Here is a 25054-nt window from a genome sequence, read left to right as displayed (position 1 = left end):
GACCGAACCCCGTTGGGCGGCTAATTTCTACCGTCTCAGACGAGCGAAATTCCACTTGTCTGGGAGCCCGCCTCAGAAAGACACGGGCCTAATCTTGCCAGAGCCGGGCCCGTCCTCCTGGCACCGGGATTGCGCCTGGCTGTCCTCTGGACCAGAATGCAGATGAAGCTCCAATTTAATAAGGCTAAAATAACACGAGTTAAGTATGAAACATAACAGGATATTGCCGAGAGATTAGGTAGTTTCCTCTCGACTACTTGTGGGACCCAGAGAAAAGGGGGAGGAAACCCCCAGAGAGTCCCGTCGGCCGGTGGGTCTGGGGCCGCGCATGAGAACCGAGGGAAGCCCCCAGGCCGGGCCGGCTTGGGTCCGAGACCCCCTGGCCCACGAGAGAAGAGCTTCCCACCGGGCCCTCTCCGGGGCGGGCCGTGGCAGGAGCAGGCCGGGTAAATGTAAACCAGCTGGGAGGATGGAGAGTGTTACAGTTGGATGAGGAGGAACCTTACCTCATGAAAGGCTTGTGGAAACTGCTGTTGGAAAGATAATAAAAGGATTAACTGCTGCTTTCGGCCTCGACCGATCGCTTTTCAATCAAAATGTCTCTTCTATTTCCTGTTCTCGAGGAGCCTGGATTCCCAGATTCCTCTTGTCTACACAGCCCACGGTATCAAAGCTTGTCATGAGAAATTAATAACTGTCCTTGAAGGAGAGAGCTTATTTTTCCGGGCGGGGATGCTGCTCACGGCAGAGACGGCAATCCCCTTACCCACAAAGCTGGCCAACGGTCTGGAGGAGGGGAGACCGCCTCGGTGGAGGGCAGGCCGGAGGGCCCGGGCGCAAGGGGGGTTGGGGGCGGTCAGGGGGAGGGCCCCCACCCTGCACCAAATCCAAGCAGATGCAAGGGGAGCCCTACTCACCTCAAAGGGAAATCCATTTTAGAGAACTAAAGAGAGCTGGGGATGGACAGAAAAAGGGCGGCTCAACCGGAGGTCTCAGAGACCAAATGGAGCCAATTTGGCTTGGCTTGGCTTGTCGACACTCTCCTTTCACTTGTCACAGGGGCAGAATCACCGTCTCTGTGTCAAGGCCCTGGGTTCAAGTCCTCCCATCTCTGATTTACTAAACATCACTGTTCTGTAAAATGGCTGTGGGCCGAGATCCCTTTCAGTTCTGCATTGAAGCGCACCAGAGCAGGCTCTCTGAGCCCATCCTGCCTCAAGGATGCTACTGGTCCAACTGACCCCTTCCTGGAGGAGCCTCACAGAGAACGCTGGGAGTCCCCTGCGTGGGCACAGGGATCTGGAGGGTCCAGCCTGAGGGCTGCCGTGGGGAGCCTGGCCCTTGGCCCATCACGCTTGGCTCCCTAGGGGTGGCTCTTCCTAAAGCAGTTTGTCTTCTCCCCATCCCTGGTTAAAACCCCTGCAGATGGGACCTCTCCTGTCAGGAGACAGCAGCTCCCATCACCGAGGCGCTCCAAGCCGAGCTGGAAGGGCTCCCGTTGTAGGGGGTGCGGAGGAGGCTGTGGGGGAGAGCGCAGCGGGCGCAGAGCTCACCCAGAGAACCCCCAGCATCCCTTTTTCAGCCTCAGTGCAAGAGCTCCTTATCCCTCAGGACTGTTGTGGGCGCTCTGAGGGGGACGGCCCCAAACCCAACATAGACCCTCCCATAAAGACTGGGAAGATGCTCTGGGAACGTCACGGCATTACAGAAGTGGGGGGCATGGATCTCACTGTTGAGGGGGACGCTCTGTCTCTTCGAGGGGCTCTCCTGAGCCGAGACCTCGGTGGAAGAAGGGAAGGCCTGACCTGGGGCTTCAGGACTAAGACAGCCTGGAGAAACTTGGGGATCCCCTCTCTGAATCTCAGAAGAGAGGACCCTGGTCTGGGAGGACTGGGAAGAGAGGACCTGGCCCATCAGCCGGCGGAGGGGGGGCACTTACCATGCACTTGTTGGGCTTCTCCCCGGAGTGCACCCGCATGTGGATCAGCAGCTTGTAGCGGGCGTTGAAGGGCTTGTAGCGCCGCACGCAGCCCGCCCAGAAGCAGGTGAAGTCCTCGCCCTTGCGCTGGTCGATGTGGGTCTTCTCGATGTGGCGGACCAGCTCCTCTTGCTGCCCATAGGCCGCGTCGCAGTCGATCCAGCGACACACCTGCCGCCCGGCGCCCGGCTCCGGCTCCTCTCCGTCGCTGGGCGGCGGGGCCTTGGGGGAGCCGGGGAGGCCGAGGGGGGGACCCAAGCCCTGGCCCGGCTGCTGGTGCAGGTGGTAGGGAGGGGGCAGGCCCTGGTGCTGAGGAGGCGGTGGCGCAGGTGGGTACAGCTCGGTGTTGGAGGGATAGTCGTCGGCCGGCTCCTGCTTTAGGAAGCCCACCTTGTGGCCGGGGCCCCTGGGGGAGACCTCCTGCTGGGGGACAGCCCCGCTCATGGAGAGCCGGAGGCTGGCACTCTCGCCCTCCAGGTGCCGCAGGGGCTGCACCGGCAGCAGCTCGCGGTCCCCGCGCTCCCGCTCGGCGGGCAGCGGGACCAGGCAGGCCGGCGGGGAGGGCAGGCCACAGGGGTGGCCGGCTGGGGGCCGGGGGGGCTTCAGCGTGCCGTGCTGCGGCGGGAGGTTGGAGGGCACGCCCATGGGACCGGGCCGGAGGCCGCTGACACAGGTGACCAAGGAGGCCTGAGGGGTGCGGATGATGGTGGTGATGTCGAGGCCCTCCATGGACAAGGACGAGGATGAGGAGGCTGAGGAAGTGGAGGCCGGAGGCAGGATGGAGAAGCAGCACCTCTTCATGGCGCCCGCCGGGAAGCGGGCCGGCGCAGGCGGAGGTGCAGGAGGCCCCCCGCTTCCCAGGGAGGCCGGGCCCAGAGCGGGGTGCTCGCCGCTCATCAGGTAGGATGGGGAGGGGGCCGTGAAGGGGCCGCCGCTCATGAGGTCAAGGTCAGCATGCAGCCCAGGAGGGCAGGGCTCCGCAAACCTCCTCGCGGCAGAGAAGTCCGAGCCGGCCTTGTAGTCACTCACGTACTCCTGCTTGATCTGCTGCGGCGGGTGGCCTCCGTTCAGGAACGACGGCTCCGGGAACCGGGGACACCTGAACACAGGGAAGGGTCACTCAGACAGGGCCGGGACAGGCCACAGGCCCTGAGCCAGGGCAGGAGGGGCTTACAGAGTTAAAGGAAGAAGGAAAGAGGAAGCAACACAAAGGGAGAAACAGAGTCAGAGAGAGAGAATTGAGAGAGAGAAAGAGAAATGAAAGAGAGAGAGACAGAGAGAGAGACAGAGAGAAACAGAGAGAGACAGAGAGAGAGAGACTTGGATAGACACAGAGACAGAGACAGAGACAGAGACAGAGACAGAGACTGAGAGAGAGTCTGGCCCTGGTTTGTACTGAACACATGATTGCTGCTGACTGTCGCCCTGAAAGAGCTCACCTTCCATTGGCTTCTGTCCCAACCCTGGCTCTGGTCCCTGTGGGACTGAGTCAGCCTCAGTTTCCAGATCCAAAAAGGATGTGGGGGGAGGGGGGAGTCACAAAGAGCTAAAGTCAGACTGAGGGGACAGATCCAGGGGAGGCCAAAGAGAAGAAGGAGGAGAGAAGTGGGACGGTGAGGAGTGGGTGGCGGAGAATGGGTGGGTGGGGAGAGGATAAATGGGTGAGAGAAAGAGACACCGGGAGATAATGGGAGAGCCGAGCGTAGAGAAAGAGGAGGGATGGGCTGGGAGGGAGGAGAAGATGGCAAGAAGATGAACCCGACCCCACGGCCATTGTGAGCACAAGGCCCCCCCGGCTTTGGGTTACAAACCCAGAAAGCAGGTCGTGTTTTTTTAATCGGCATCTCTCCTCACCCAGAGCCTCTCTGTGTCCTTGGCTCCGGCCGCCCCCAACCCAGAGGGCTCTGGGGGAATCAGGTTCCCTCGGGGAACGTCCTGAGGGAGCCGGCCACAGACAACTCTGTGAGCAGCCTTGGATACCAGGAAATCTGTTTCTCATTTTAAATTCTTCTTCGATTTTTCCCTGACTCAGCCATTTTAAAAACTGCAATCTTCTTGACAGCTTTTTAAATTAGAAAGCTGTTAATTTTGTAAGCTGTCACCCAAGGCACCCGCCCTCCTCCACGTGCAGCAGAGGGCTGCCCCTCTGCCTTTTGCCTGAACTACTGTCCCGGACTCCTCCCCGAGGCACTCCTCCCCAAGGCACTCCTCCCCAAGGCACTCCTCCCCGAGGCACTCCTCCCTGAGGCCCCTCTGCCCGGGGCCGACGCTCCAGTCCGCTCCATCAGCCCCAGGAAGGCTCCGTCTGGCTCTTCCATAGCTATGAGCACGCTGCCCCTCCCATCAGACTGTTAGCTTCTCGAGGGCAGTCTGGGTGTTTTGTGACCCAGGCCTTGGCTCTGACATCTTCCTCAGCTGCCCATGACCAACAGGGCCAAGGCTGAACTCTTCCACCCGGCATTCGAGGCCTCCAGAAGTGGACCAAGCTCCTTCTGCACTATTCCTCTACATTGGGACAGATTGGCGAGTTATTATCCCCTCCTATCTCTGACCTTTGCTAACAGTGCTCCTGACATCCTCTGTCTCCTGGTCCTGCCTTTTAAACAAAAAACCAAACCAAACCTCAGCCCTTTGAGGCTGTGAGCTGTAGCCCTGAGCAACCTGACCCGCTTCCAAGCTTCACGGGGCTGCCCCATCATCTCTGACCCAAGCGGCCTATTCTTCAGTAACAACAATGATCGCCAATACTCACACCTGTAACGGTTACAGGGAACTTTAGTCTCCTCTGTTCCCAAAAGCCTTCAAGTTACACTATGTAACTTGAAGGAGACTGAGGTGAGGTGACCTGCTCAAAGTCACGCAACTCGCTTCTGAGAAATGACTCCAACTCAGGGCCTACGAAGCCGGCTCTCCCTTCCCCGCAGCAGCCACCAGCTCCTGAAACCTCCCCGGCTTCACGCCGGCCCAGAAATGAGGTTTTCTTTAGAGAATTGTGTTGTGATGTCACTGAGATAAACAGGGAGGCTCTAGGCCTAAAGGACCCAGGAAGGCTCCTGCCCATTTTGGCCTAGAAAGGTTAGGGACCCTCATGGGAAACCGAGGAGATTCCGGCTGCTCCTGAGGTCCTCAGGGGCCATCTTCAGCCGGTCCTCCTATTTCCCAGAGGTTTGATCCCACAGCTCCTAAGGGACAGAGGTAGGATTCGCACCTGCATCCTCTGACTCCAGGACCAGAGCTGGATTATCCAAGAATGAAGCAGTTTCTCACACATGGCAAGTCTGGGTCTTACAGAACACCGGGATCAAGATCCAGAAACATCCCACTGGGATCTCTGCCCAGGTTGTGAGTTTCATATGGAACAGGCTGCTGGAAACCTCCAACCTCCCAGGGGGCTATAAAGAAGAGATCTGGACACCCCCAAATGTCACAGAGCCATCAGTCACCATTACTATTAGTAATTCCTGTCAGGATTTGTACCCTCCAGTTTCCCCTCCGTGGGAAGTCATCTCTCTAGCGACCGGGCAAATCGAATTTTATAAGATTCAGTCTGGATGGAACCTCAGCGATGAGACCCACGTACTCATTTCATACAAGAAGAGACTGATCGCTGTTGAAGGGAAGAGATTTTCCAAAGCCTCATGATAAACTGGTGGGAAAGCTGAGAGAAATCAGATGACCACCAGGTAGGAGCTGGAAAAAATCGAGTTTTTCTCTCCTTCAAGAAAACAGATTTACTCTTATTTTATTTGGGAAAAAGAGATTCTTATCAAGTAGATCACATGTGCACAAATATATATATATATATATATATATGTTTATATTTACATTTTATATATAAATATATATATATATAAACAATATGTCCCTATAGCATTCTACTACAATGTAATATTCAGCTCACATGTGCAGCAAGAGAGATTTCTGCAGTTCTCTTCGATCCCCAAACTTTTTTTCTTCTTTTCTTTTCTCTTTTTTCTTTTTCTTTTTCCTTTTTTATGTTTTTTCTTCTTCTTTCTTTTTTCTTTTTCTTTCAATCCCCAAACTTCTAAAGAAACGAATTAGTTGCTACTTAAAAGCTGTCATTCAACTCCCTTCCTTAAATGACTCTTATTCTCGATAACATAATATAGCAAACTCTCGAGATTATGGGGTGGAGGGGAAAGGAAAGAGCACCATGGGATGGGGGGGCACTGAAGTACAAAGAGGATTCTCAGAGCTATAAGTAGGGACCCAAACGGGACCCAATGGCGAAAGACCAATGGGGAAAATCTGAAAGATCAAGCAAGACTGTCTGAATCCAAAGCCAACACATGAGCAGATAACTAACAGAGAGGAAGGACAGAAGGAAACAGAAAGGAACAGAAGGAAAACAGAAGGAAAAATGAGCAAAATATTAAAGGGAAACCAAAACATGCTGAACAAAGATTATAAAAGGAGTGAAAATGAGTCAATATTAGCTGATAAGACCACAGAGAAATAGAAACTCCGGAATGATTGAAAAGAGAACAAAAACTCTTATAGAGAAGAACTTGGGAATGAATTTAGATGAGACATTCAAGCTTAGGATTTAAAACAAAAAGCAGAGCAGGAAAAACATTGAATATGTGATAGAGGATCTCTTTAAAGAAATAGAAGTAAGAAGAAAGAGAAAAAAAGAATTTCAAAGACAAAAAAACAGAAGAGTAACAAAAAGCAACAATGTTACAAGTACAATTGTAAAGGAGACAAAGCAAAGGCTCAAATTTGTGCAGACAGAGCTTGGGAATCTAAGAAATTCCAGAAAACTATTACCAGTTTTATAAAGAAGAATTCTAAAAGGCAGAAAAAATATCACAAATTTTTAAAAAATGAATTCTATAAGGTAGGGAAAACATCACAGATTTTTAAAAAATTATAAGAGGAAAAATATCATAAATTTTTAAAGAATCAATTCTATAAGACAGGGAAAATATCACAAATTTTCCAAAAAAAATCTATCAGGCAGCAAAAAATCACAAATTTTTAAAAAATGAATTCTATAAGGCAGGAGAAAATCACAGATTTTTGAAAAATTATAAGGCAGGAAAAATATTACAAATTTTCGAAGAATGAATTGTGTAAGACAGGGAAAATATTACAAATTTTAAAAAATGAATCCTATAAGGCAGGGAAAATATCACAGATTTTTGAAAAATTATAAGACAGGGAAAATATTACAAATTTTTGAAGAATGAATCCTATAAGGCAGGAAAAATATCACAGATTTTCAAAAAAAATTTATAAGGCAGGAAAAATGTCACAAATTTTAAAGAATGAATTCTATAAGGCAGGAAATAAGAGAAATATTTCCCAAACTCCTGAATGTGAATGACAACACAGTACTGAGCAAGAGAAAATACAAACTGCCTTCTTGTGCGTACTAATCCTCCCATTTTGTCTTACCGTTGGCTAACTCAGCGGCAAGTCGTAGATGCACAGAAATGACCTGAGAAGACACCTCCAGCTCACTACGCTCGCTACCTTTCATCACAACAGTCCAAGACCCTCCAGGGTCTTAAGCTTCCTACTCGGCCGAATGAGGGAATGGCACATTCCCCTGACACAGCCCACAATCCCCTGACACGGCCTCTTGGCCGTTTTTCACCCACAATATTCCATCTTCCATCTGTTACTACTCCTGATCGTCTCAAAGAATCCTTCATTTCTCTCAAAACTCTGCTCTACCAGACACCTCCTCCTCCAGGAAGCCTTTCCTGATTCCCTCAGCTAGCATTGCCCTTCCTCCCCCAAACTGCCTCATTTATCTTATATCCCTCTTCAGTGGTGACCGCCTTCCCTGACAAGCTCCTGAAGGCCGGGACTTTTTCCCTTCTCTCTACATCTGGCATCATACCTGGAAAAAGGGGCTTAATAAGTAGTAATTGACTCCCAGGTTGCAGCCCAACACTCCCCAAGTTCCGCGTTCTCCTTAACATGGGCATTCTCTCGCCTTCCACGTCCTCCTGGACCATGAGACTGAGCTCTGCCCCTGCTCTCCCTGTCCCCCCGAGTCTCCTCTGCATGTTCATCCTTCTCCATCCTTTCAGCATGTTCCCTGCCTTCATGGCTGACCAATATCCTTGCTCCCGGGGTGGGGGGAAGCTAAATTCACCCCCTGATGTGTTCTGATTAAGCCCAAGACATCTGGGAGGCTCGACCTGCTTCCTCTAGATAGCGCCCCCCCCAACACCACCTCGGCCCACATTCCCCGGCCGGTCCGTTCTGGGCGAGCTTCAAGCCCCTCGAACGCCCGGATCTTCTGCCTGTAAGAAAGGGCTTACCTCCAGCTCTCCCGCCTCGTACACACAAATCTCATTTTCTTACATCTCAAGAGTAAAACTGAGAATTAACCTCGGCTCAATTTCCCCTCATTCCCATCAGCCTTTTCTGAGATCTGCTTGAATTCCTGCATTAGCCGGGGCGTCGGCCCCCACCCCCAATTATGGGCCACCTTACAGTCGGGTGCCGCTGCCTGCCGAGAGCTTGCCCAAGTCACTGACTGAAAAGCTGATCATTTCTGGAGCATCTCCTATCGATGCTCCCTTAGCCCTCTTAAGTCTGCTGGTTATCTGCCCTGGCAGTGGGGGTGGTGCCGGGGGGTCCCCTCGGAATGAAATCTGAACCAAAAAGAAGGGAAGGTGCGTCCCCCCAGAGAAAGCCCATTTCCTCAGAGAGCCGCCTCTCCCCCGATCTCCTTTCCAGCAGGTGCTGTAAGAGGGGATAAAGGGGTAAGAGGGGAGAAGGATCCAGTTTCCGAGATTCTCTCCCATAGGATCCTTCTTCACAGTGCGGGGCAGGCTGGTTCACCCATGGGGCAGCAGCCCCTGCCAATTCTGAGGCAGCCTCCCGGCGGTCAACCAACCCAGAGGGGAGGGTCCAGGGTTCCCAGCAGGATACTGGTGTTGGGTCTGAGTTCTGGCTCCGGCCCTGTGTGGTAACCGGTGGGTAGCGCCTGAAGCCTCAGGCAGGGTACAGTCCAAAGGCTGCTGCTGATTCCGTCTCAGAGCTTGTAACAGCATCTTCTGGACCGGATGTGGGAGCCTCTTGTGGCCCAACAGACATTTCTCCCCAGCTGGGGTATCCTCCCTGGTACCCCCCCCCACGGCCTGTTTTGTCTCCTAACAAAGAGGTGACCCTAAAAATCTGATGTTTTTCCCAAAGGGTAAATCTAACCCCCTCACGCTTTATTTGCTAAACTTTAAAGGTCAAATGTCAACTCCTCTGTGCAGTACCCGAAGCCCCCTGGGCCATCCTCTGCTCTCTGCAAGGGAGGGGCTCGGGCTCCAAGGCTGGGCGAGGAGTAAGCTATTTGTCCAAGACCCTGGGCCCGAGGGGAGTGCCTCCTTCTCCTCCCCCCCCCCCACACCTGACTTCCAGCTCCTGGGAGGACCCTCAGACCTCCAATCAATGATGCTCCTGGGTCAGGGAGAAGGTTGAATCAAGTGATTCAAGGTCTGGAAACAAATGGCTGAGGAGCGCTGGGTCCAAAACACAGGAACTATGGGGGAAACAACACACCCTTTAACCCCCAGACACACAGAAGAAAATACAACTCTGTCCAGGGTCCCAGAATCGGGAATCTCTGAGCCAAAACGGCCTCTGAGGGTGTCACCACTAACCGGGCGAGAGGCCCCCAGGAACGTCTCAGGATGGGATTATTATTCAGCCTTCCTGGACACAGGCACGGATAGGGAGCTCACAGCTTTGAGGCGCCTTTCTCTAACCATGATCTCGTACCTTTCCAACTCTTCCAGGCCTTTATTCTGAAAACTCCTCTTCATCTCCACTGGGATCCCTGCCCCTTCTGGCCTCACGGCCACTAGAGCAAGACCCCCCCCCCCCATCGTCCCAAGCCCCTGCCCCCTTCACTCTGCTCTCTCCTCCCAAGGCCTCAAGTCCCTCTGATGGCCGATTGTGCCTCACTCATCCCATGTCCAGCTAACCCCTGCCCTCTGCTCCTTCTAGTCTCCTCTCACGCTGCTGAATGACCCAGAGGGAAGCACGGAGCCGGACTGGCTCGGAATCTCCCAAGGGCCCTCACGGCTGCACGGCTGTTGTCGTCGTCGTCCTCCTCCTCCTCCTTCTTGTCCTCCTCCTCCCCACCCCCTCCTCCTCCTCAGCTGAAGGCTGACCCAACAACGTCCAGGGACGAGTCCTGGCGTCTCTGTCAGCACTCAAACCCAGGGCAGGCGGCAATGAGAGAAGTTTAAGCAGAGATGGAGCAAAGAAGGGCAAAGGGGACGTGAGGAGGGATTCTTAAAACGTGAGGACCATGGACTCACTACCTTAACCCTTGGGCCAGGCTCTTCCAGCCTTTTACCCTGTGCACTGGAAGGCAGCGGCAGCCTCTGAACACCCCCTCCCCGGCCCCCTCCCCATTTTCGGGGCTCCCCCTGCTGCCCCCAACCCGTGCCCAGGGGGCCGTACCTGCTGTCTGCGTGAGCCAGGTTGGCCTGGCCGGCGTGGAGGCGTCGTTCACAAGGCATTGGGTGGTCCCGGAAGCCCGGGCTGGTGGCATGAATGAACAGGCTCTGGCGGCACACGGGGACTGCACCGTCCGCCACCTCTATGCCCAGCAGGCTCTTCTTCTCTGGGCCCAGGTGGAAGTGGCCATAGCCGCCGTTCACTAGCGGAGGAGACAAGGGGAGAGAGAATGTGAGTGGGCCCAGGGCCCTTGGGAGCAGGACGGGGGAGCGGGCACTAAAAAGCGGGTGACGGAGGGGGCTCTGAGGGGCCTCTGCCGGACCACCAGGCTCTGTGACAGCAGAGGAGGAAATGATAGAGCGGAAAAGTCACTGGGAAATTCAAAATCCTCCAGAAATGAGCGGGAGAGAGGCAACGTTGCCATGTCCCGGGCCTGAGCCCAGTCTAGGGCTTATGTCCCAGCAGTCTGTGCTCCAAGGAGCCTTACTGCTCTGCCAGCCTGTAACATTTGATTCTCCAAGGTCCCTTCCCCGAATTTTGAAATTCTATGTTCCATCTATCCCCAATATCTGTGAGCTCTGACATTCTGCTTTAAAGTCTTTTTTATTCTTTTTTCCTAAGCTCCTTCCCAGCTCTGACATCCCCCGTTCTCAGCCCCCTCCACATAGCAAACACCTGCTCCTTCCTTGACCACGGTGGTGGGAAGCCAGAATGTGCCACTGGCTCCATCCCAAAGGCAGGAGAAAGTGAGGACGGCCCCCCCAGGGCAGGCTGGGAGGGGATGGACGGAGGTGGTCAGGATGCCTGCACCTGGAAGCCCAGGCTTTTCATCAGGGAAGCCCCCTCCCCAAAGCCCCACAGGCCCCGGGTACTGGAGAACCAAGCACGATGGCTGGGTCGTTGGCAGCCCCCCCCAGCCTTCTTCTGAGGTGAGGAAAGCCCTAACAATGGCATCTCCCAGGATTATTCCCAGATTTCAACTGAGCCTCAGCAAGGGACAGCCCGAAGGGGGAGGAGGGCAGAGCCGGTTGGCAGCCGGAGCCCTTCCTCTTGCTCGCTGCAGGCACTCTAGAGAACCATGAGGTCGTGAGGGGCAGTGGGGGCAGGGCTGTGGGCAGAGAGCTCGGGCTGACCCCCAGCCCCTGGGAGAGGTGCAGACCCGCGGCTGCTAAGGAAGAGTCATACAACTGGCAAGTGTCTGAGGCTGGCTTCGAACCCGGGTCTCCCTGGATCCAGGCCCGGGCCCCACCCCCACCTGACCTGTTTGTCACAAGCCCGGGCTCAGTCACCGAAATCTGGCACAGACAGCGGCCCTGTCGCTGCTCCCCCACCTCCGCATTGGCTGCTGACCCTGACTGCTTGGACCCAAGTCTCGGACTTTACTTTACTCCTACCGATAATAAAGCCCGTCTTCCTAGCTTTAGCCCACTTTTCTAGATGGGGCCAAAGGAGAGGAGCTTTGGGGACTCCTTAGTCCTCCAAGTTCAAGCAAAGGTAGAGAAGGGAGCTGACTAACCTCCCCACCCCCCTGCCCCCGTCCCTCTCCCCCCTCACAGTCCCTCCCCCTACAGTCCCCTCCCCCCACAGCCTCCTCTAACACAACCAGCCTCATGCAAGGAGCCTGGGGGCTTGATTCAGCTTCAGACAAACATTCCACGATCAAAGTGCCCCCTCCACTCTTCCTTTCTCTTTTCTTTTTTTATAAATTATTTCTTTGGTGTCGTTCCAATCAAACTGCCAAAAAATTACTTTATAGAGTGAGAAAAAAAGCAATATCAGCCCGCTTTTTCTAAGGGGATTTAAAAAGCTCAGTTTTACAGGATAAATCCAGGTTCCAGGATTCAGGAACAAGAGGATTATTCAATAATTAGCCCAGATAATACCATATTCTTTACTCTGCCTTTCAGCTTGAGGTCAGGAGCTTTCCTTTGCCCTGTATTTGTATCCCCAGTTCTTCATGCCCTGCCTGGCATATAATAGGAGCATAATAAGTGTTTCTTGATTGATTAAAAGCTGACTGATTCCCTCTGATGATTTAACTCACGCTATAATGCCTGGGTTTGTTTGGCCAAAGAAGAGGCCCGATGGGCTGGGCATGATCCCAGGAGGAACCCGTGGATGCTGGAGAATGTCCCGGAGCAAGGGGGGCGGAGTTCCCACCAGGAGCGGAGGTCAGAGCCCGGGGCTGAGATCCTGGGTGGGAAAGGATGGGGGATGCGGGGATGTGCCCCCAACCCCAGGGGAGGGTAGACAAAAGGTTCTGCCTCTGAACAGCAGACAACGATGACGGAGATCTGAGACTTGAAGGGGGTGACCCAAAGGTGAGTCAGAGTATAAGCTTTCAGATACCCGAGGGCTGAGTCAGCAGACCCCGTCTCCTTCGGCTCTGGGCCCATGTCTCCTCCGGGCCTGCAGCATCATCTGGGGTTCAGAGACAGAGCGCCTTCCGGCATCCCCTGGGGTCCGGACACAGCCCTGTGTGTCATCCCCCAGGGATGCAGTGACGTCTGCTCTTCAGACTTCCACCCTTTGTGTTCTGGCTCCCAGTGTCGACCCTCCCCTGGATGTCCCCTCTGAAGCTGCTCGGCCTCTTCCCATCTGCTCTGCATCTTCATCCCCATGACCTCCCTGGTGCTCCTCCCTCTCTCCTGGCATGGTACTAACTCCGTCTTGCCTCCGCTCCTCCCTGCCGGACTTCTCCTTTGCTAAGTCTTATTTCTGAGGGGCAGCCCCCAAATCCGTCTCTGGGTCTGCACAAGGCTGCCCCCCACTCCTGGAGCACACGCCTCCCCCCTCCTCAAGGGGACCCCTTATTTCTTTCATGACTGCTCAAGGCCACTTTCTATGAGAAGCGTTTTCTGATCCCCCCCACCCAGGCTCCTTCACCAAATTATCCTTTATCTATTTATTTATCCATATTTTCCATGGAAAAATTCACATATTTATCCAAACAAAAACAACATATAGACACCTATATATGCACAAGTATTCTCCTCCAACAGAACGGAAGTCCTTTAATGGTAGTAACTGATGCTGAGGGAAAAAAAAAAAACAGATGCTGCTCGCCATTTCTGGGTCTGTTCAAAGGCAGGGAGGAGCACTTTTAATTAAGAGTGGAAATCTTGGGAGTCCTAAGGAAGGAAAAGCCCCAGGGAGCGACATGGATTGTGACCCCAAGGGATCAGGGACCCTTCCCAGACAAAGCCCGGGAGTGACCCCAAGTCTCCTCAGACCATAGCACCCTGGAAGCAGGGCAAGAAGGCCTGGTCCTGCCTCAAGCTGGGAACAGTCCGGCATTACCTCAAATCAGGATCTAGGGCAGGCAAACAGCAGTAATAACAAAAGGACCAAAAAATCTACTGTGGTGACAGAGAGGAACAAGGCGCAAATACAGAAAGACAAGGAAGTCAAACAGCCACAAACAAAGCCTCAAAGGAAAAGGGGGACTGGACACAAGTTCAATGATAATTCCTGGAAGAGTGAAAAAATTATTTATAGGGGCAGCTAGGTGGCACACTGGATGGAGCACCAGCCCTAAAGTCAGGAGGACCTGAGTTCAAATCTAGCCTCACACACTTAATACTTCCTAGCTGTGTGACCCTGGGCAAGTCACTTAACCCCAATTGTCTCAGCAAATATATATACATATTAAAAATTAAAAGTGGTAAAGAAAAAAATATATAAAGAAATTAAAGCAAAAGAAAAAAATTTGAAAAGACAACAGTCTGGGAAAAGAAAAACTACTTTAGAAAATAACACCTTACCCTTTGACCTAGCAGTATTTCTACTGGACTTATATCCCAAAGAAATCTTAAAGAAGAGAAAGGGACCCACATGTACAAAAATGTTTGTGGCGGCCCTTTTTGTAGTGGCTAAAAACTGGAAAATGAATGTATGCCCATCAACTGGAGAATGGCTGAGTAAATTGTGGTATATGAATGTTATAGAATATTATTGTTCTGTAAGAAATGAGCAGCAGGATGAGTTCAGGGAGGCCTGGAGAGACTTGCAGGAACTGATGCTGAGTGAAATGAACAGATCCAGGAGATCATTATATACCTCAACAATGATGCTGTATTATGATCAATTCTGAGGGACGTGGCCATGCTCAGCAACGAGATCAACCAAATCATTTCCAATGGAGCAGTAATGAACTGAACCAGCTACGCCCAGAGAAAGAACTCTGGGAGATGACTAAAAACCATTACATTGAATTCCCAATCCCTATATTTATGCCCACATGCATTTTTGATTTCCTTCACAAGCTAATTGTACAATATTTCAGTCTGATTCTTTTTGTACAGCAAAATAACGTTTTGGTCATGTATACTTATTGTTTATCTAATTTATATTTTAATGTACTTAACATCTACTGGTCATCCTGCCATCTGGGGGAGGGGGTGGGGGGGTAAGAGGTGAAAAATTGGAACAAGAGGTTTGGCAATTGTTAATGCTGTAAAGTTACCCATGCATATATCCTGTAAATAAAAGGCTATTAAATAAAAAAAAAAAGGAAACAGAAAAAAAAGAAAGCTAATGATTAGGTAAGACATCAAGAAACAAAAAATCAAAGTCAAAACATGAAAAAAATAAAGAAGCAAGTGTGAAATTTCTCACTGAAAAAACAACTGGTCTAGAAAAAAGATTGGGGAGAAAGATAATTTAAGAAATATTTGAAAAACTCAAAGATGTGATTAAAAATTATCAAAGACTACTGTCTTGATATTCTAAAATCAAAAATAGAAAATGAAGTTCCATCAATCAATCACTTGCTGAAAGAGATCTTAAAATGAAAATGAAAAGGAATATTATAAACAAATTCCAAAGCTCCCCAAGTCAAAGGGGAAACGCTTCAAGCAGTCAGAAATCACTGAAATATCACAGAGCCATACTCAGGATCACACAAAATTTAGCAGTCACTATATTAAAGGAGAAGAGGGCTTGGAATATTCTGGAAAGCAAAAGAAATGGAATTACAACCAAGAATAATCTATTTGGCAAGGGTGAGGATAGTTCTTCAAGATAAAAAATGGATATTTAATGAAATATAAGACATTCAAGATTCTTGATAAAAAAAACCAGGGGTAATTAAGAAATTTGTCTTTCAAATACAAGACTCAAGAGATGCATAAAAAGGCAAACTTTAAAGAGAAATCATAAAGAACTCAATAAAAGTAAACTTTGCCTTTCTATATAGGAAAGTGATTCAGATAACACTTATAAGAACTTTATCATTATTATTGCAGTTAGAAGGATTCTACATAAAAACAGGGTGTGGGAATAAGTTTATGCAAAAAATCTGGATAGGTGAGAAAGGGGTGACCTGAGAGAAGGGGGAAAGAGAGGAAGGGGGGAATAATCTCACATAAAAAAGGTGTTCAAGGAAGAAATTTTATTTTGGAGGGGAAAATGGAAAGAAGGAAAATACTTGGATCTTAACCACATCTAAATCTGTTCGAAGAGGGAAATGTATGTGTGTGTGTGTGTGTGTGTGTGTGTGTGTGTGTGTACACTCACTGGTAATAGAAGTCTTTTACCCAATGTGGAAGTAGTAAGTGAAGGAGATAAGATAATATGATAAATATCTGGAGAAAAATGATGAGAATAGAAAGCTGTACATGACACCTTCACAAAAACTGATCATCTAGTAGGGTATAAAAATCTCACAACCAAATTCAAAAAAGTAGAAATATTAAATGTACCCTTTCTAGATCATAATGTAACAAAAATTATATTTAATAAAGGGCCATGGAAACATAGATTAAAAGTTGGAAACCAAATAATCTAATCTTAAAGAATGAGAGGATCAAAGAACAAATCCTAAAAAACCACCAATAATTTCATTCAAGAGAATGACAACAATAAGACACCAAAATTTATGAGTTGCAGCAAAGCAGTACTTTAGGGAAAATTGATATCTCTAAATACGTGCCTCAATAAAACAGAAAGAATAGATCAATGAATTGGGCACACAACTAAAAAGAACTATAAAAAGAACAAATAAAAAATTCCCAATTAAGCATCAAAATAGAAAACCTGAAAATCAAAGGAGAGATTAATAATTTTTAAAAAGTTGAACTAAAAATAAAATGAAAAATAGATTTTATTAAAAATCAATAAAATAGATAAACTATAGGTTAATTTATTTTTTAGAAAAAAGAAAACCAAATTACTAGTATCAAAAATATAACAGGTGTATGTACCACCAGTGAAAGTGAAATTAGCACTCATTAGGAGTTATTTTGCTCAATTACATACTAATAAAACTAACAATCTAACTGAACTGGATGAATATTAGCATGAATATAAATTTCCCAGATTAGCAGAAAAGAGAATTATTAAGTATCCTTGTTTTTTTTTTAAATGAACAAACTATAAACGAGTTCCCTAAGAAAAAATTCCTAGGACTAGATGGACTTACAAATGAATTTTACCAAACATTTAAGGACTAACTAATCCCAATACTATATAAACTATTTGAAAAATATGTAAGGGATTCCTACCAAATCCCTTCTGTGAAACAAAAAGGTTTTGATACTTAAACCACCAGGAAGAATAAAAACGGAGAAAGAAAACTATCAATTTCCTTAATGAATATCTGTACAAAAATTTTAAACACAATATTAGCAAGCAGATTATAGCAATAAATCATAAAGATCATACACTGTGACTAAGTGAGATTTCTATCAGGAACGCTGAGCTGGTGCAATTTCAGAAAAACTATCAACAAAATGGACCATATTAATAACAAAATAACAAAAAACTCACATGAATATATCAATAAATGCAGAGAAGGCTTTGAGAAAATATAATACTCATTTCTACTAAGTTAAAAAAAAAACATAAAGTCTAAGAATAAATAGAACTTTTCTTAAAATTATAAGTTGTATCTATCTAAAACCAAAAGTAAGCATTATCTGTAATGGAGCTTTCCCAATAATATCAGAAGTGAAGCAAGAATGTCTATCACCACTTTAAAAAAAAAAATACTAGATATGGGGGCAGCTAGGTGGTACAGTGTATAGAGTACCAGTTCTGAAGTTAGGAGGATTTGAGTTCAAATCTGACCTCAGACACTTAACACCTTCTAGCTGTGTGACCCTGGGGAAGTGGCTTAACCCCAATTGCCTTAGGGAAATAAATACTAGACATGTTAGCTATGGAAATAAACTATGAAAGTGAAGCAATAAAAATAGACAATGAGGCTTAAAAAACCCAATTACTCTTTGCAGATGATATGAAGGTATATTTAGAGAACCATAAAGACGCAGCTCAAAAACTACATGAAATAATTAACAACTTCAGCAATTAACTACTTTATGTAGTGCATAAAGTAAGCCCACGAAAATCATCAGCATTTCTATACCCTACCAACAAAACCTAGGAGGGAGAGATGAAAAAGAGAAATTCCATTTAAAATAAATCCAGACAATATGAAAAATTTGGGAGTCTACCTGCCAAGACAAACCCAGCAATTAGATGAACAATTACAAAACACTTTCCCCACGCAAAAAAGGTTGCATCTAAATAAACAACTGGAGAAATATTAATTGTTGAGCCAATGTAATAAAAATAACAATGGTACATAAGTTAATTTACTTATTCAATACCATACCAAACTACCAAAGAGTTATTTTATAGAGTTATGAAAAATAGTAACAAAATTCATCTGGAAGAACAAAAGGTCAAGAGCATTGAAAAAAATAAGTGCAAGAAAAGAGTGGGAAAGGCAGTTTAACAGTTCCAGATTTCAGACTATATTATAAAGAGGAAATCGTTAAAACTACATGATGGCTAGGAAAAAGAATGGTGGATTAGTGGACTAGATTCTGTACACAAAACACAATAGTAAACGACCACAGTAATCCAATGATTGATAAGCCCCGAGACCCAAACTCCTGGGGAAAGAACTCACCATTTGACAAAATGGGAACACTGGAAAGCAGTTTAGCAGAAACAAGGCATAGAACAGCATCAAGATATTGTGTCTAAATGGATAAAGATACAAAAGGTGATGGAAGTAAATTGGGGCAGTATGGGGAAAATGTTCTTATCAGATCTCTAGATGAAGGAAGAGATTATGACCAAACAAGAGACAGAGAGGATTATGAGATAGAAAATAGATAATTTTGATTATGTGAAATTTAAAAGCTTTTGCATAAACAAAACCAAAGCTAGAAGAAAAACAGGAAACGGGGAAAATTTAGAGCAAGTTTCTCTGATAAAGGTCTCATTTCTCAAATGTGTAGGGCACTGAGCCAACTTTATTAAAAATGAGGGCCATGTCCAACTGATAAATGGTCAATGGATATGATTAGACAGTTTTCAGACGAAGGAATCAAAGTTATTCCTAGTCACATTAAAAATGCTCTAAGTTACTATTGATTAGAGAAATACAAATAAAAAAGACACTGAGATATCACCTCACTCCTGTCATTTACTATCATAACGGAAACAGGACATGACAAATGCTAGCGGTAATGTGGAAAAACTGGGATACTACTCCACAAGTGATGAAGTGATTTAGGCCAACTAACTATTCTGGTTTTTGTTGTAGTGGTTGTTGTTTTGCTGAGGCAATTGGAGTTAAGTGACTTGCCCGGGGTCACACAGCTAGGAAGTGTTAAGTGAGATCAGACTTGAACTCGGGTCCTCCTGACTTCAGCAGCTGTAACCACTGCACCACCTAGCTGCCTCCCAACTACTCTGTTTTTAAAAAATCATTTTAATAGTACTTTATTTTTTCCAAATACATGCAAAGATAGTTTTCTTTTTTATTAAAGCTTTTTATTTTCACTATCTATTTTGCAAAATGCAAAGATAATTTTCAACATTCATCTCTGTAAAATCTTTTGTCTAAATTTTTCTCCCTCTCTTCCCCTCTCCTTCATCCCCAAGGTAGCAAAAGTAATCCGATATAGGTCATACATGTGCAATTCTTCTAAACATATTCCCATACTCGTTACACGTTGGACAAGAAAAACTAGATAAGAAGGTAAAAAATAAGCAATAGAAAGAAAAAAAAAGCAGCAAACAACAACAAAGTGACACTCCCGCGCTTGGATCCACATTCAGTCCCCTCAGTTCTCTCTGGGTGCCGACGGCACTTTGCATCCTGAGTCTGTGGGAACTGCCTGGAACCGTGGCCTGGTAGAAGCCCCGTCCGTCACAGTGGATCCCCGCAGGCCTGTACACGCTCCCTTCTCTCAGCCTCAGGCAAGTCTGCAGATCAAGCTCTCTGGAACTCGGGTTCCAGCCAGTGACTCCCCAGGCTCTTCCCAGATCCTGCCCTAGTGTGAGAGCCCCATCTTCGGCCCCACCCCCGTCCCCACTTTCAGCCCCTGGTCCAAGTTCTCGTCCCTCTTCAGAACAACAGGACAAGGTCTGTATCCCAAAGGGGAAGGATGCCCATGTATCTTGGTCTGTCCGTCAGTCCGTCCGTCAGCTTTCTATGGTGGCTGAGGATGCCAGAGCGGAGGGGATCCTCATCACTTGGTTAGATGGACTGTGACACGTGACTGTGATGGCGGCCCCGTGAGAAATGACCAGCAGGACGGTCTCGAAAAGCCCGGGAAGACTCCCAGGGACTGATGCAGACAACAGAGCCGGGAGATCCTTGCACCCGGCAGCACCCTAACAACGATGGCTGGGAGAGACCTCGCTGTCCGGTCCAGAGCACAGGGCCCGTGGTGAGACCTGCTGCCCCCCCCCACCCCCCGGAGAACTGCCTGCTCGCGTTTAAACTTCCTTAGCTTTGCTGTTTGATTCCAGGCACGGCCTCTAGCCCCAAGGCTCCGAGGCCCACGGCTGACTCCTCCGAGAGACAACGAAGGCCACAATGGAGCAGACTCGGAGGGAGCCTCTGCCACGGCCCTTCTAAAGGCCCATTCTCGCAGCCTGTTCCGGGAGTCCTGAGAGGCCGGGCCAGGAGGGAGGGGGTGAGCTGGGATGATGAAGGGGGCTGGGACACCTGGGGCCCGGAGCCAGGCCCAGCTTGGCTCCTCCCTCAGCCCTGTTCTCTTGACCCTGCACCCCAGACAGCGCCTTTCCTCCACGGGCAGTTACAGAAACAGTGTCCTGGCCACACTGAGCCAAAGGGCTCACACCTTCCCAGGGACGAGAAAATGAACAGTCCTGGGCCCCGAGCCACTGACACCAGGCCCGAGGGACAAGAGAAAGCCCAGGGGAGCTGCAAGCCCGGGTCCTGCACCAGGTGAAGCCCAATTCAGTGCCTGGACTGAGAGTAGGGGATGGAGTGGATGCCTTGTCCCTGGCCCTGAGCAGCCTCAACTTTCCTCATCTGGGAAATGGGATAATTACTCCCACCTGGCCACCCTTATGGGGACTGGTGAGACAAGTGCCTTCTGCACAAGGAGCCATCACCAGGAGAGTCATCAGTCCCCAGGAGCCTCTGCTTCTGACAAAACCCCAACCTATTCCCTGCCCTCAAGATGGTCTATGATGGGGAAATGAACAACACGCCATGACTACGGATATAGAACACATATGGGGTGGGTGGGATGTGGTCCCAGAAGGAAGGCGCGAGCAGCGGGAAGAGGACTCAGCTGACTCCTTTGGGAGCACCGAACCAGACGATCTCAGGGCCCCTCCTCCCTGAAACATCCAAGACTCCCAGCCTCCTCCCCCATCCCATCAGATGACGATACCCAGCACCGACGGCCTGGCCCAGCACCCGGCACTCAGTCGGCGCCACGGCCGCCTTGGAGTTTCCGTCCGTCCGCCTAAAGTTCTCCCAATGAACTGTAAGTTCCCAAAAGGCAGAGAGAGCCCTCTGTGAGTCCCCGACACAAAAGTCTGGACTTTGAAGAGACTTTGGCCATTTTATTCAAGCTTCTGCCCAAAGCAGGAACCCTTCCAACAGCCTCGATGGATGGTCACTGACCCTCCGACACCTCCAGGGAGGTGGAGTTACTACCTTTCAAGGCAGCTCGTTCCACACGGGCCAGCTCTAGCCGGCAGCTCTCCCAGATACGGAATAGACGCTGACCTCTCTCTAATCTCCACTCACTGTTCTTGGTTGGGTTTTCTGGGACCCCCAAAGCCTAATTAATTATCTTGTTCACAGTTTCAAACAAGATAGCAAAGGCAAAGTGCTTTGGGAATCTGAAAGGACTATTTAATTTACACTAGTCATGGTGATGATGATGAAGGAGGAGGAGGGAAGAAAGAAGAAGGAAAAAGAAAGAAAGAAGAAAGAAGTAAGAAAGAAGAAGAAAGAGGAGAAGGAGGAGGAAGAGGAGGAGGAGGAGGAGGAGGAGGAGGAGGAGGAGGAGGAGGAGGAGAAGAAGAAGTTTAAATTTGAACCCTTTGACCTAACTCCACACCTGGCACACAGTAGGTCAATAACTGTTTTTATTCATTCTTTCATCTGATGGAAAAGCAGTGGACAGAGTGCTGGACTTGGAGGAACTCGACTTGCCCAAGATCACACAAAGTAAGTGTAGAAAGTGGGACTTGAACCCAAATCCTCTCTTTTGTCAGAGTGGAGGCCTAGGGGTCGGGAACACAGAATACACAGTCAGACTTAATGGACGTGCTGGGCTCCTTTTCTGCTTTATTCTCTGTTAGGAAACAGAGTCCCTAGAATTTCTCCATCCCTGGGTCCCTCTGGCCCCTGTAAGAAGTCTGTGGAGGCCCTCAGAATTATGCTCTTAAAACATAAAGTAAAATATAGAGGATTATGAAAGGTAATAATTTATTTGAAACATTATGGTCCTTTTTTTTTTAACAACGGTTCGCTCTTCTGGTTAAGGAGCCTGGTTTTTTCCTACTTCCCTGAGCAAAGGAAGAAGGGATATGTTCTAAAGTAAATACACACACACACACACACACACACACACACACACACACTCACACTCACACTCATACACCCACCCCACAAACGAGGTGGGGCCTGGGCTGGGAGCTCACTGGCACTGGGAACTCCAGGTAAGGAAAATTCTTCCTCATGACTCTAGTCGCCGACTTGTCATAAAAGCAAGAAAAACGCCCTTTGGAGATTGCCCGGTGCCCCAGGAAGCCGTCAGACTTGGTCCAGTCCCTGCCTTTTCCCAAAAGGAGGCTGAGCCCCAGAGCGGGGGGGCCTCAGGGCCCCCCGGGAGCTCAGTTTGCCGACTCCAGGTCTGTGTTCTTTCCACTGAACCACCTTTTCGGCACAAAGGCTTTCCCCGTCCCCAGAAGAGCTGGAAAAGGCCTGCACTGGGGAGAGACATTTAGGAAAACCAATGTTTTAGGAAAATTTAGGTAACACCATTACTCCATCTGGATAAAAGGAAGTAACTTTAAAAACCAAGCCTAAAAGGCCCAGAGAGAGGCTCCGTTCCTGTTCCCTGCTGCCCGACAGGAGCCTGGCCAGTGTAATCGATAGCCCCCCCCCCCAGCTAGCTAGGCAATCCCTGGGGAAGCCCCCGAAGGAAGAGGGGCCTTGGGCACAGAGAGCGTGGGGGCCGCTGTTCCCGTCAGGTCCTCTCCAGAACGACCAGTCATGTGGCCAGGGCCCGGAGCTTGGGCCCTCGGCCTGGCACACAGTAGGTGCTTAGTAAATGCTGGTGACTGAGGACCCTGAGCCAGGGAGGGCCCCTTCCTTCCTGGACAGCCCATGCTCAAGCTCCAGAGGGTTGGAAGCCCCTCTGGGGAGGCCTGAGCCCAGCCTTAGTGCAGGGCCACAAACTCTGACAGGAAGGGCCCCGGGCAGCCCATCCAACAGCAGCTGAGAAGGACCCTGCCCACAAGGGGCCCCATGTCTGCTCCAAGACTCCCGAGGAGGAGGGTCCAGAACCTTCACGGCCCCTCATTCACTTTGACAATTCCAGCTGAGTCTAGCCTGGAACCTAAGAGCCTTGGGCTGGATGGGTAAAGGAGGGGAAGGGGCTGGAGGCTGGGCCCGGAGCCAGGAGGACCCGAAATCCCGTCACTGGAACTTACTAGTTCTAAGGCCCTGGGTCGGTGGGCCTCAGTTTCCTCCCCCATAGAGGGAATCAATGACCCTTTCTCTTAGCCCAAATCCATGACTCCACGATTTGAGCTGGGATTTTAGAAGTTCCCGGAGCCACCCCCGGGGTCAGGAAGAACAACTACGCGCCCCCCTTAGGCTCTGCCCTGATGCCGGCTCCCATGGAGGCCTCCCTGGCTCCCCCTTCTCCCACTTCCCTGAACGGAAGGCTGCACTCTCCCCACGATGTACAGGAAGTATCTGAACGCAGGCTTCCCACCCTAGGCCCGCTGAGCCCCCGGTGCCTCCTCAAGTAAGCTGCAGGGCACGGGATGAGGCCGACAGAACCGAGCTCTAAGCAGGGGATGCTGGGAAATCAGGGCCCACCGGGGGGAAGCTTTTCAGATGGGGAGTGGAGGGTGGGGTCCAGGAGCATGTGGCAAGGTATCTAGGGGTCTGGGACACCAGAAGTGGAGAGATTTCCCAGCCCCCAGAACATGTGTGAAAGCCCTTCATGCGCTCGAGGGTGGGGGAGAACCAAGGGCTGCGTCCGGGCTGGGGCAGGCGATCAATAAATATTTGGGGGCCGGCTGATTGGCTGATGGGTTCCAGCTCCGCCGGGCGCGCTGCCTGACAGTAATTAGGCCCGGCGCCCGGCCTCCCAGATGCCAGCCTGGGTCCCTCTGGGCTCGCTGCAGAACACGGAGCTGTCGGAGCCGGCCGGGCGAGGGGCCGTGCCAGAGGCCCCGGCACATGCCGTGTTTGGGAGCGGTCAACAAGATCGATGGGCCGCCTTTCATCTCTGCCGGGGCCGTAAACACTCGCATCCCGAGGACCCCCAGGTGCCCTCCTCTCCCCCCGCAGCAGCTGCTGAGAGCCAGGCCAGAAAGGCCCCGACCGGGGACATAAACACCAGAGGGGACGGGGTGGGAGGCCGGGGGCCCTGCTCAGAGAGGGGGCTGAGAACCGTGTGGCGCTCTGAAAGCAAAGGTCTCCTGCTCTGGAGAAGACCACGGGGTGGTAGAATGGGACCCAGAAGCTCAGGGAGGGGAGGGGGCTTAGAACCCAGAATGTCAAGGGGCAGGCAAGAGAACATCAGAACCGGAGGGACCCGAGAACATGGAATGCCAGTGTGGGCAGGGGCCTTGGGACAAAGTAGGTCAGAGGCCGGACAGCACAAAGGCCTGGTCCCACATCCGGGGGTCCTGGATGCTGCGGGAGCAGACCCCCGCCCGGGAGCCCTGGAAGAGCAGACCCCCTGGGAGGAGAGCTAAGAGCCGTAGTGCCCCCCTCTGGTCCTGGATCCAGCCTCCGGGACAGACCCAAGCCTTGCAAGGCAGGAGCCCCTTCCCGGGCCAGTTCCACCCCTTCCCCCCGGCCAGTGCCCGGCCCTGCTGCCAGACGGACAGAGCGGGCCTCTGGGTTGTGTAACAGAGCCCCGGCCAAGTGTTTCTGTCCTCATTAGCACCGGCTGCCTCATGGAGCAGGAACGCGCAATCCCAACAAACAGGAGACACAACTAATAATTTCCGTAGTGAGGGCTCTGCCCTCTGCCCATACCCGGCCCGCCGTCCCCTCTCTGACGGGCACCCGCCGCCGGCCAGTCCAGGGCCCTCAGGCCCCCAGGGCGTCCCATCCGGCCCAAGCCCGCTGGGCTCCTTCCAAGTCCCAGACCCCACAGT

General features: G+C 50.1%; 1 protein-coding gene across 1 annotated transcript; it reads right to left on the bottom strand.

The window, feature by feature from the left end:
* Nucleotides 1–1630: 1630 nt before the first annotated feature.
* Nucleotides 1631–24199, bottom strand: LOC116423566 (zinc finger protein GLIS1-like). The gene is made up of 5 exons (XM_031968547.1): nucleotides 24046–24199; nucleotides 21324–21467; nucleotides 21095–21181; nucleotides 10424–10622; nucleotides 1631–3077 (listed from the first exon to the last, which is right to left on the bottom strand). Exons 1-5 carry the CDS (start codon nucleotides 24197–24199, stop codon nucleotides 1862–1864), a joined length of 1800 nt encoding a protein of 599 aa, XP_031824407.1. The 3' UTR covers nucleotides 1631–1861.
* Nucleotides 24200–25054: the final 855 nt, after the last annotated feature.

This window comes from Sarcophilus harrisii, chromosome 4 (genome assembly GCF_902635505.1).
Source record: "Sarcophilus harrisii chromosome 4, mSarHar1.11, whole genome shotgun sequence".
Taxonomy (NCBI): Eukaryota; Metazoa; Chordata; class Mammalia; order Dasyuromorphia; family Dasyuridae; genus Sarcophilus; species Sarcophilus harrisii.
Note: the sequence above shows the minus strand (reverse complement) of the source record. Positions and strands in the feature narration are given on the sequence as shown.

What these genes read in the sequence shown, in the direction of transcription:
- LOC116423566 (XM_031968547.1), bottom strand. Translation starts at nt 24,199, where the DNA reads ATGCGAGTGTTTACGGCCCCGGCAGAGATGAAAGGCGGCCCATCGATC. An exon ending in GCGAGCCCAGAGGGACCCAG is followed by an intron (nt 21,468 to 24,045) that starts GCTGGCATCTGG and finishes TGGGGGTCCCAG; the next exon opens with AAAACCCAACCAAGAACAGT. An exon ending in GGTGCTGGGCCAGGCCGTCG is followed by an intron (nt 10,623 to 21,094) that starts GTGCTGGGTATC and finishes CTCCTCCGCTAG; the next exon opens with TGAACGGCGGCTATGGCCAC.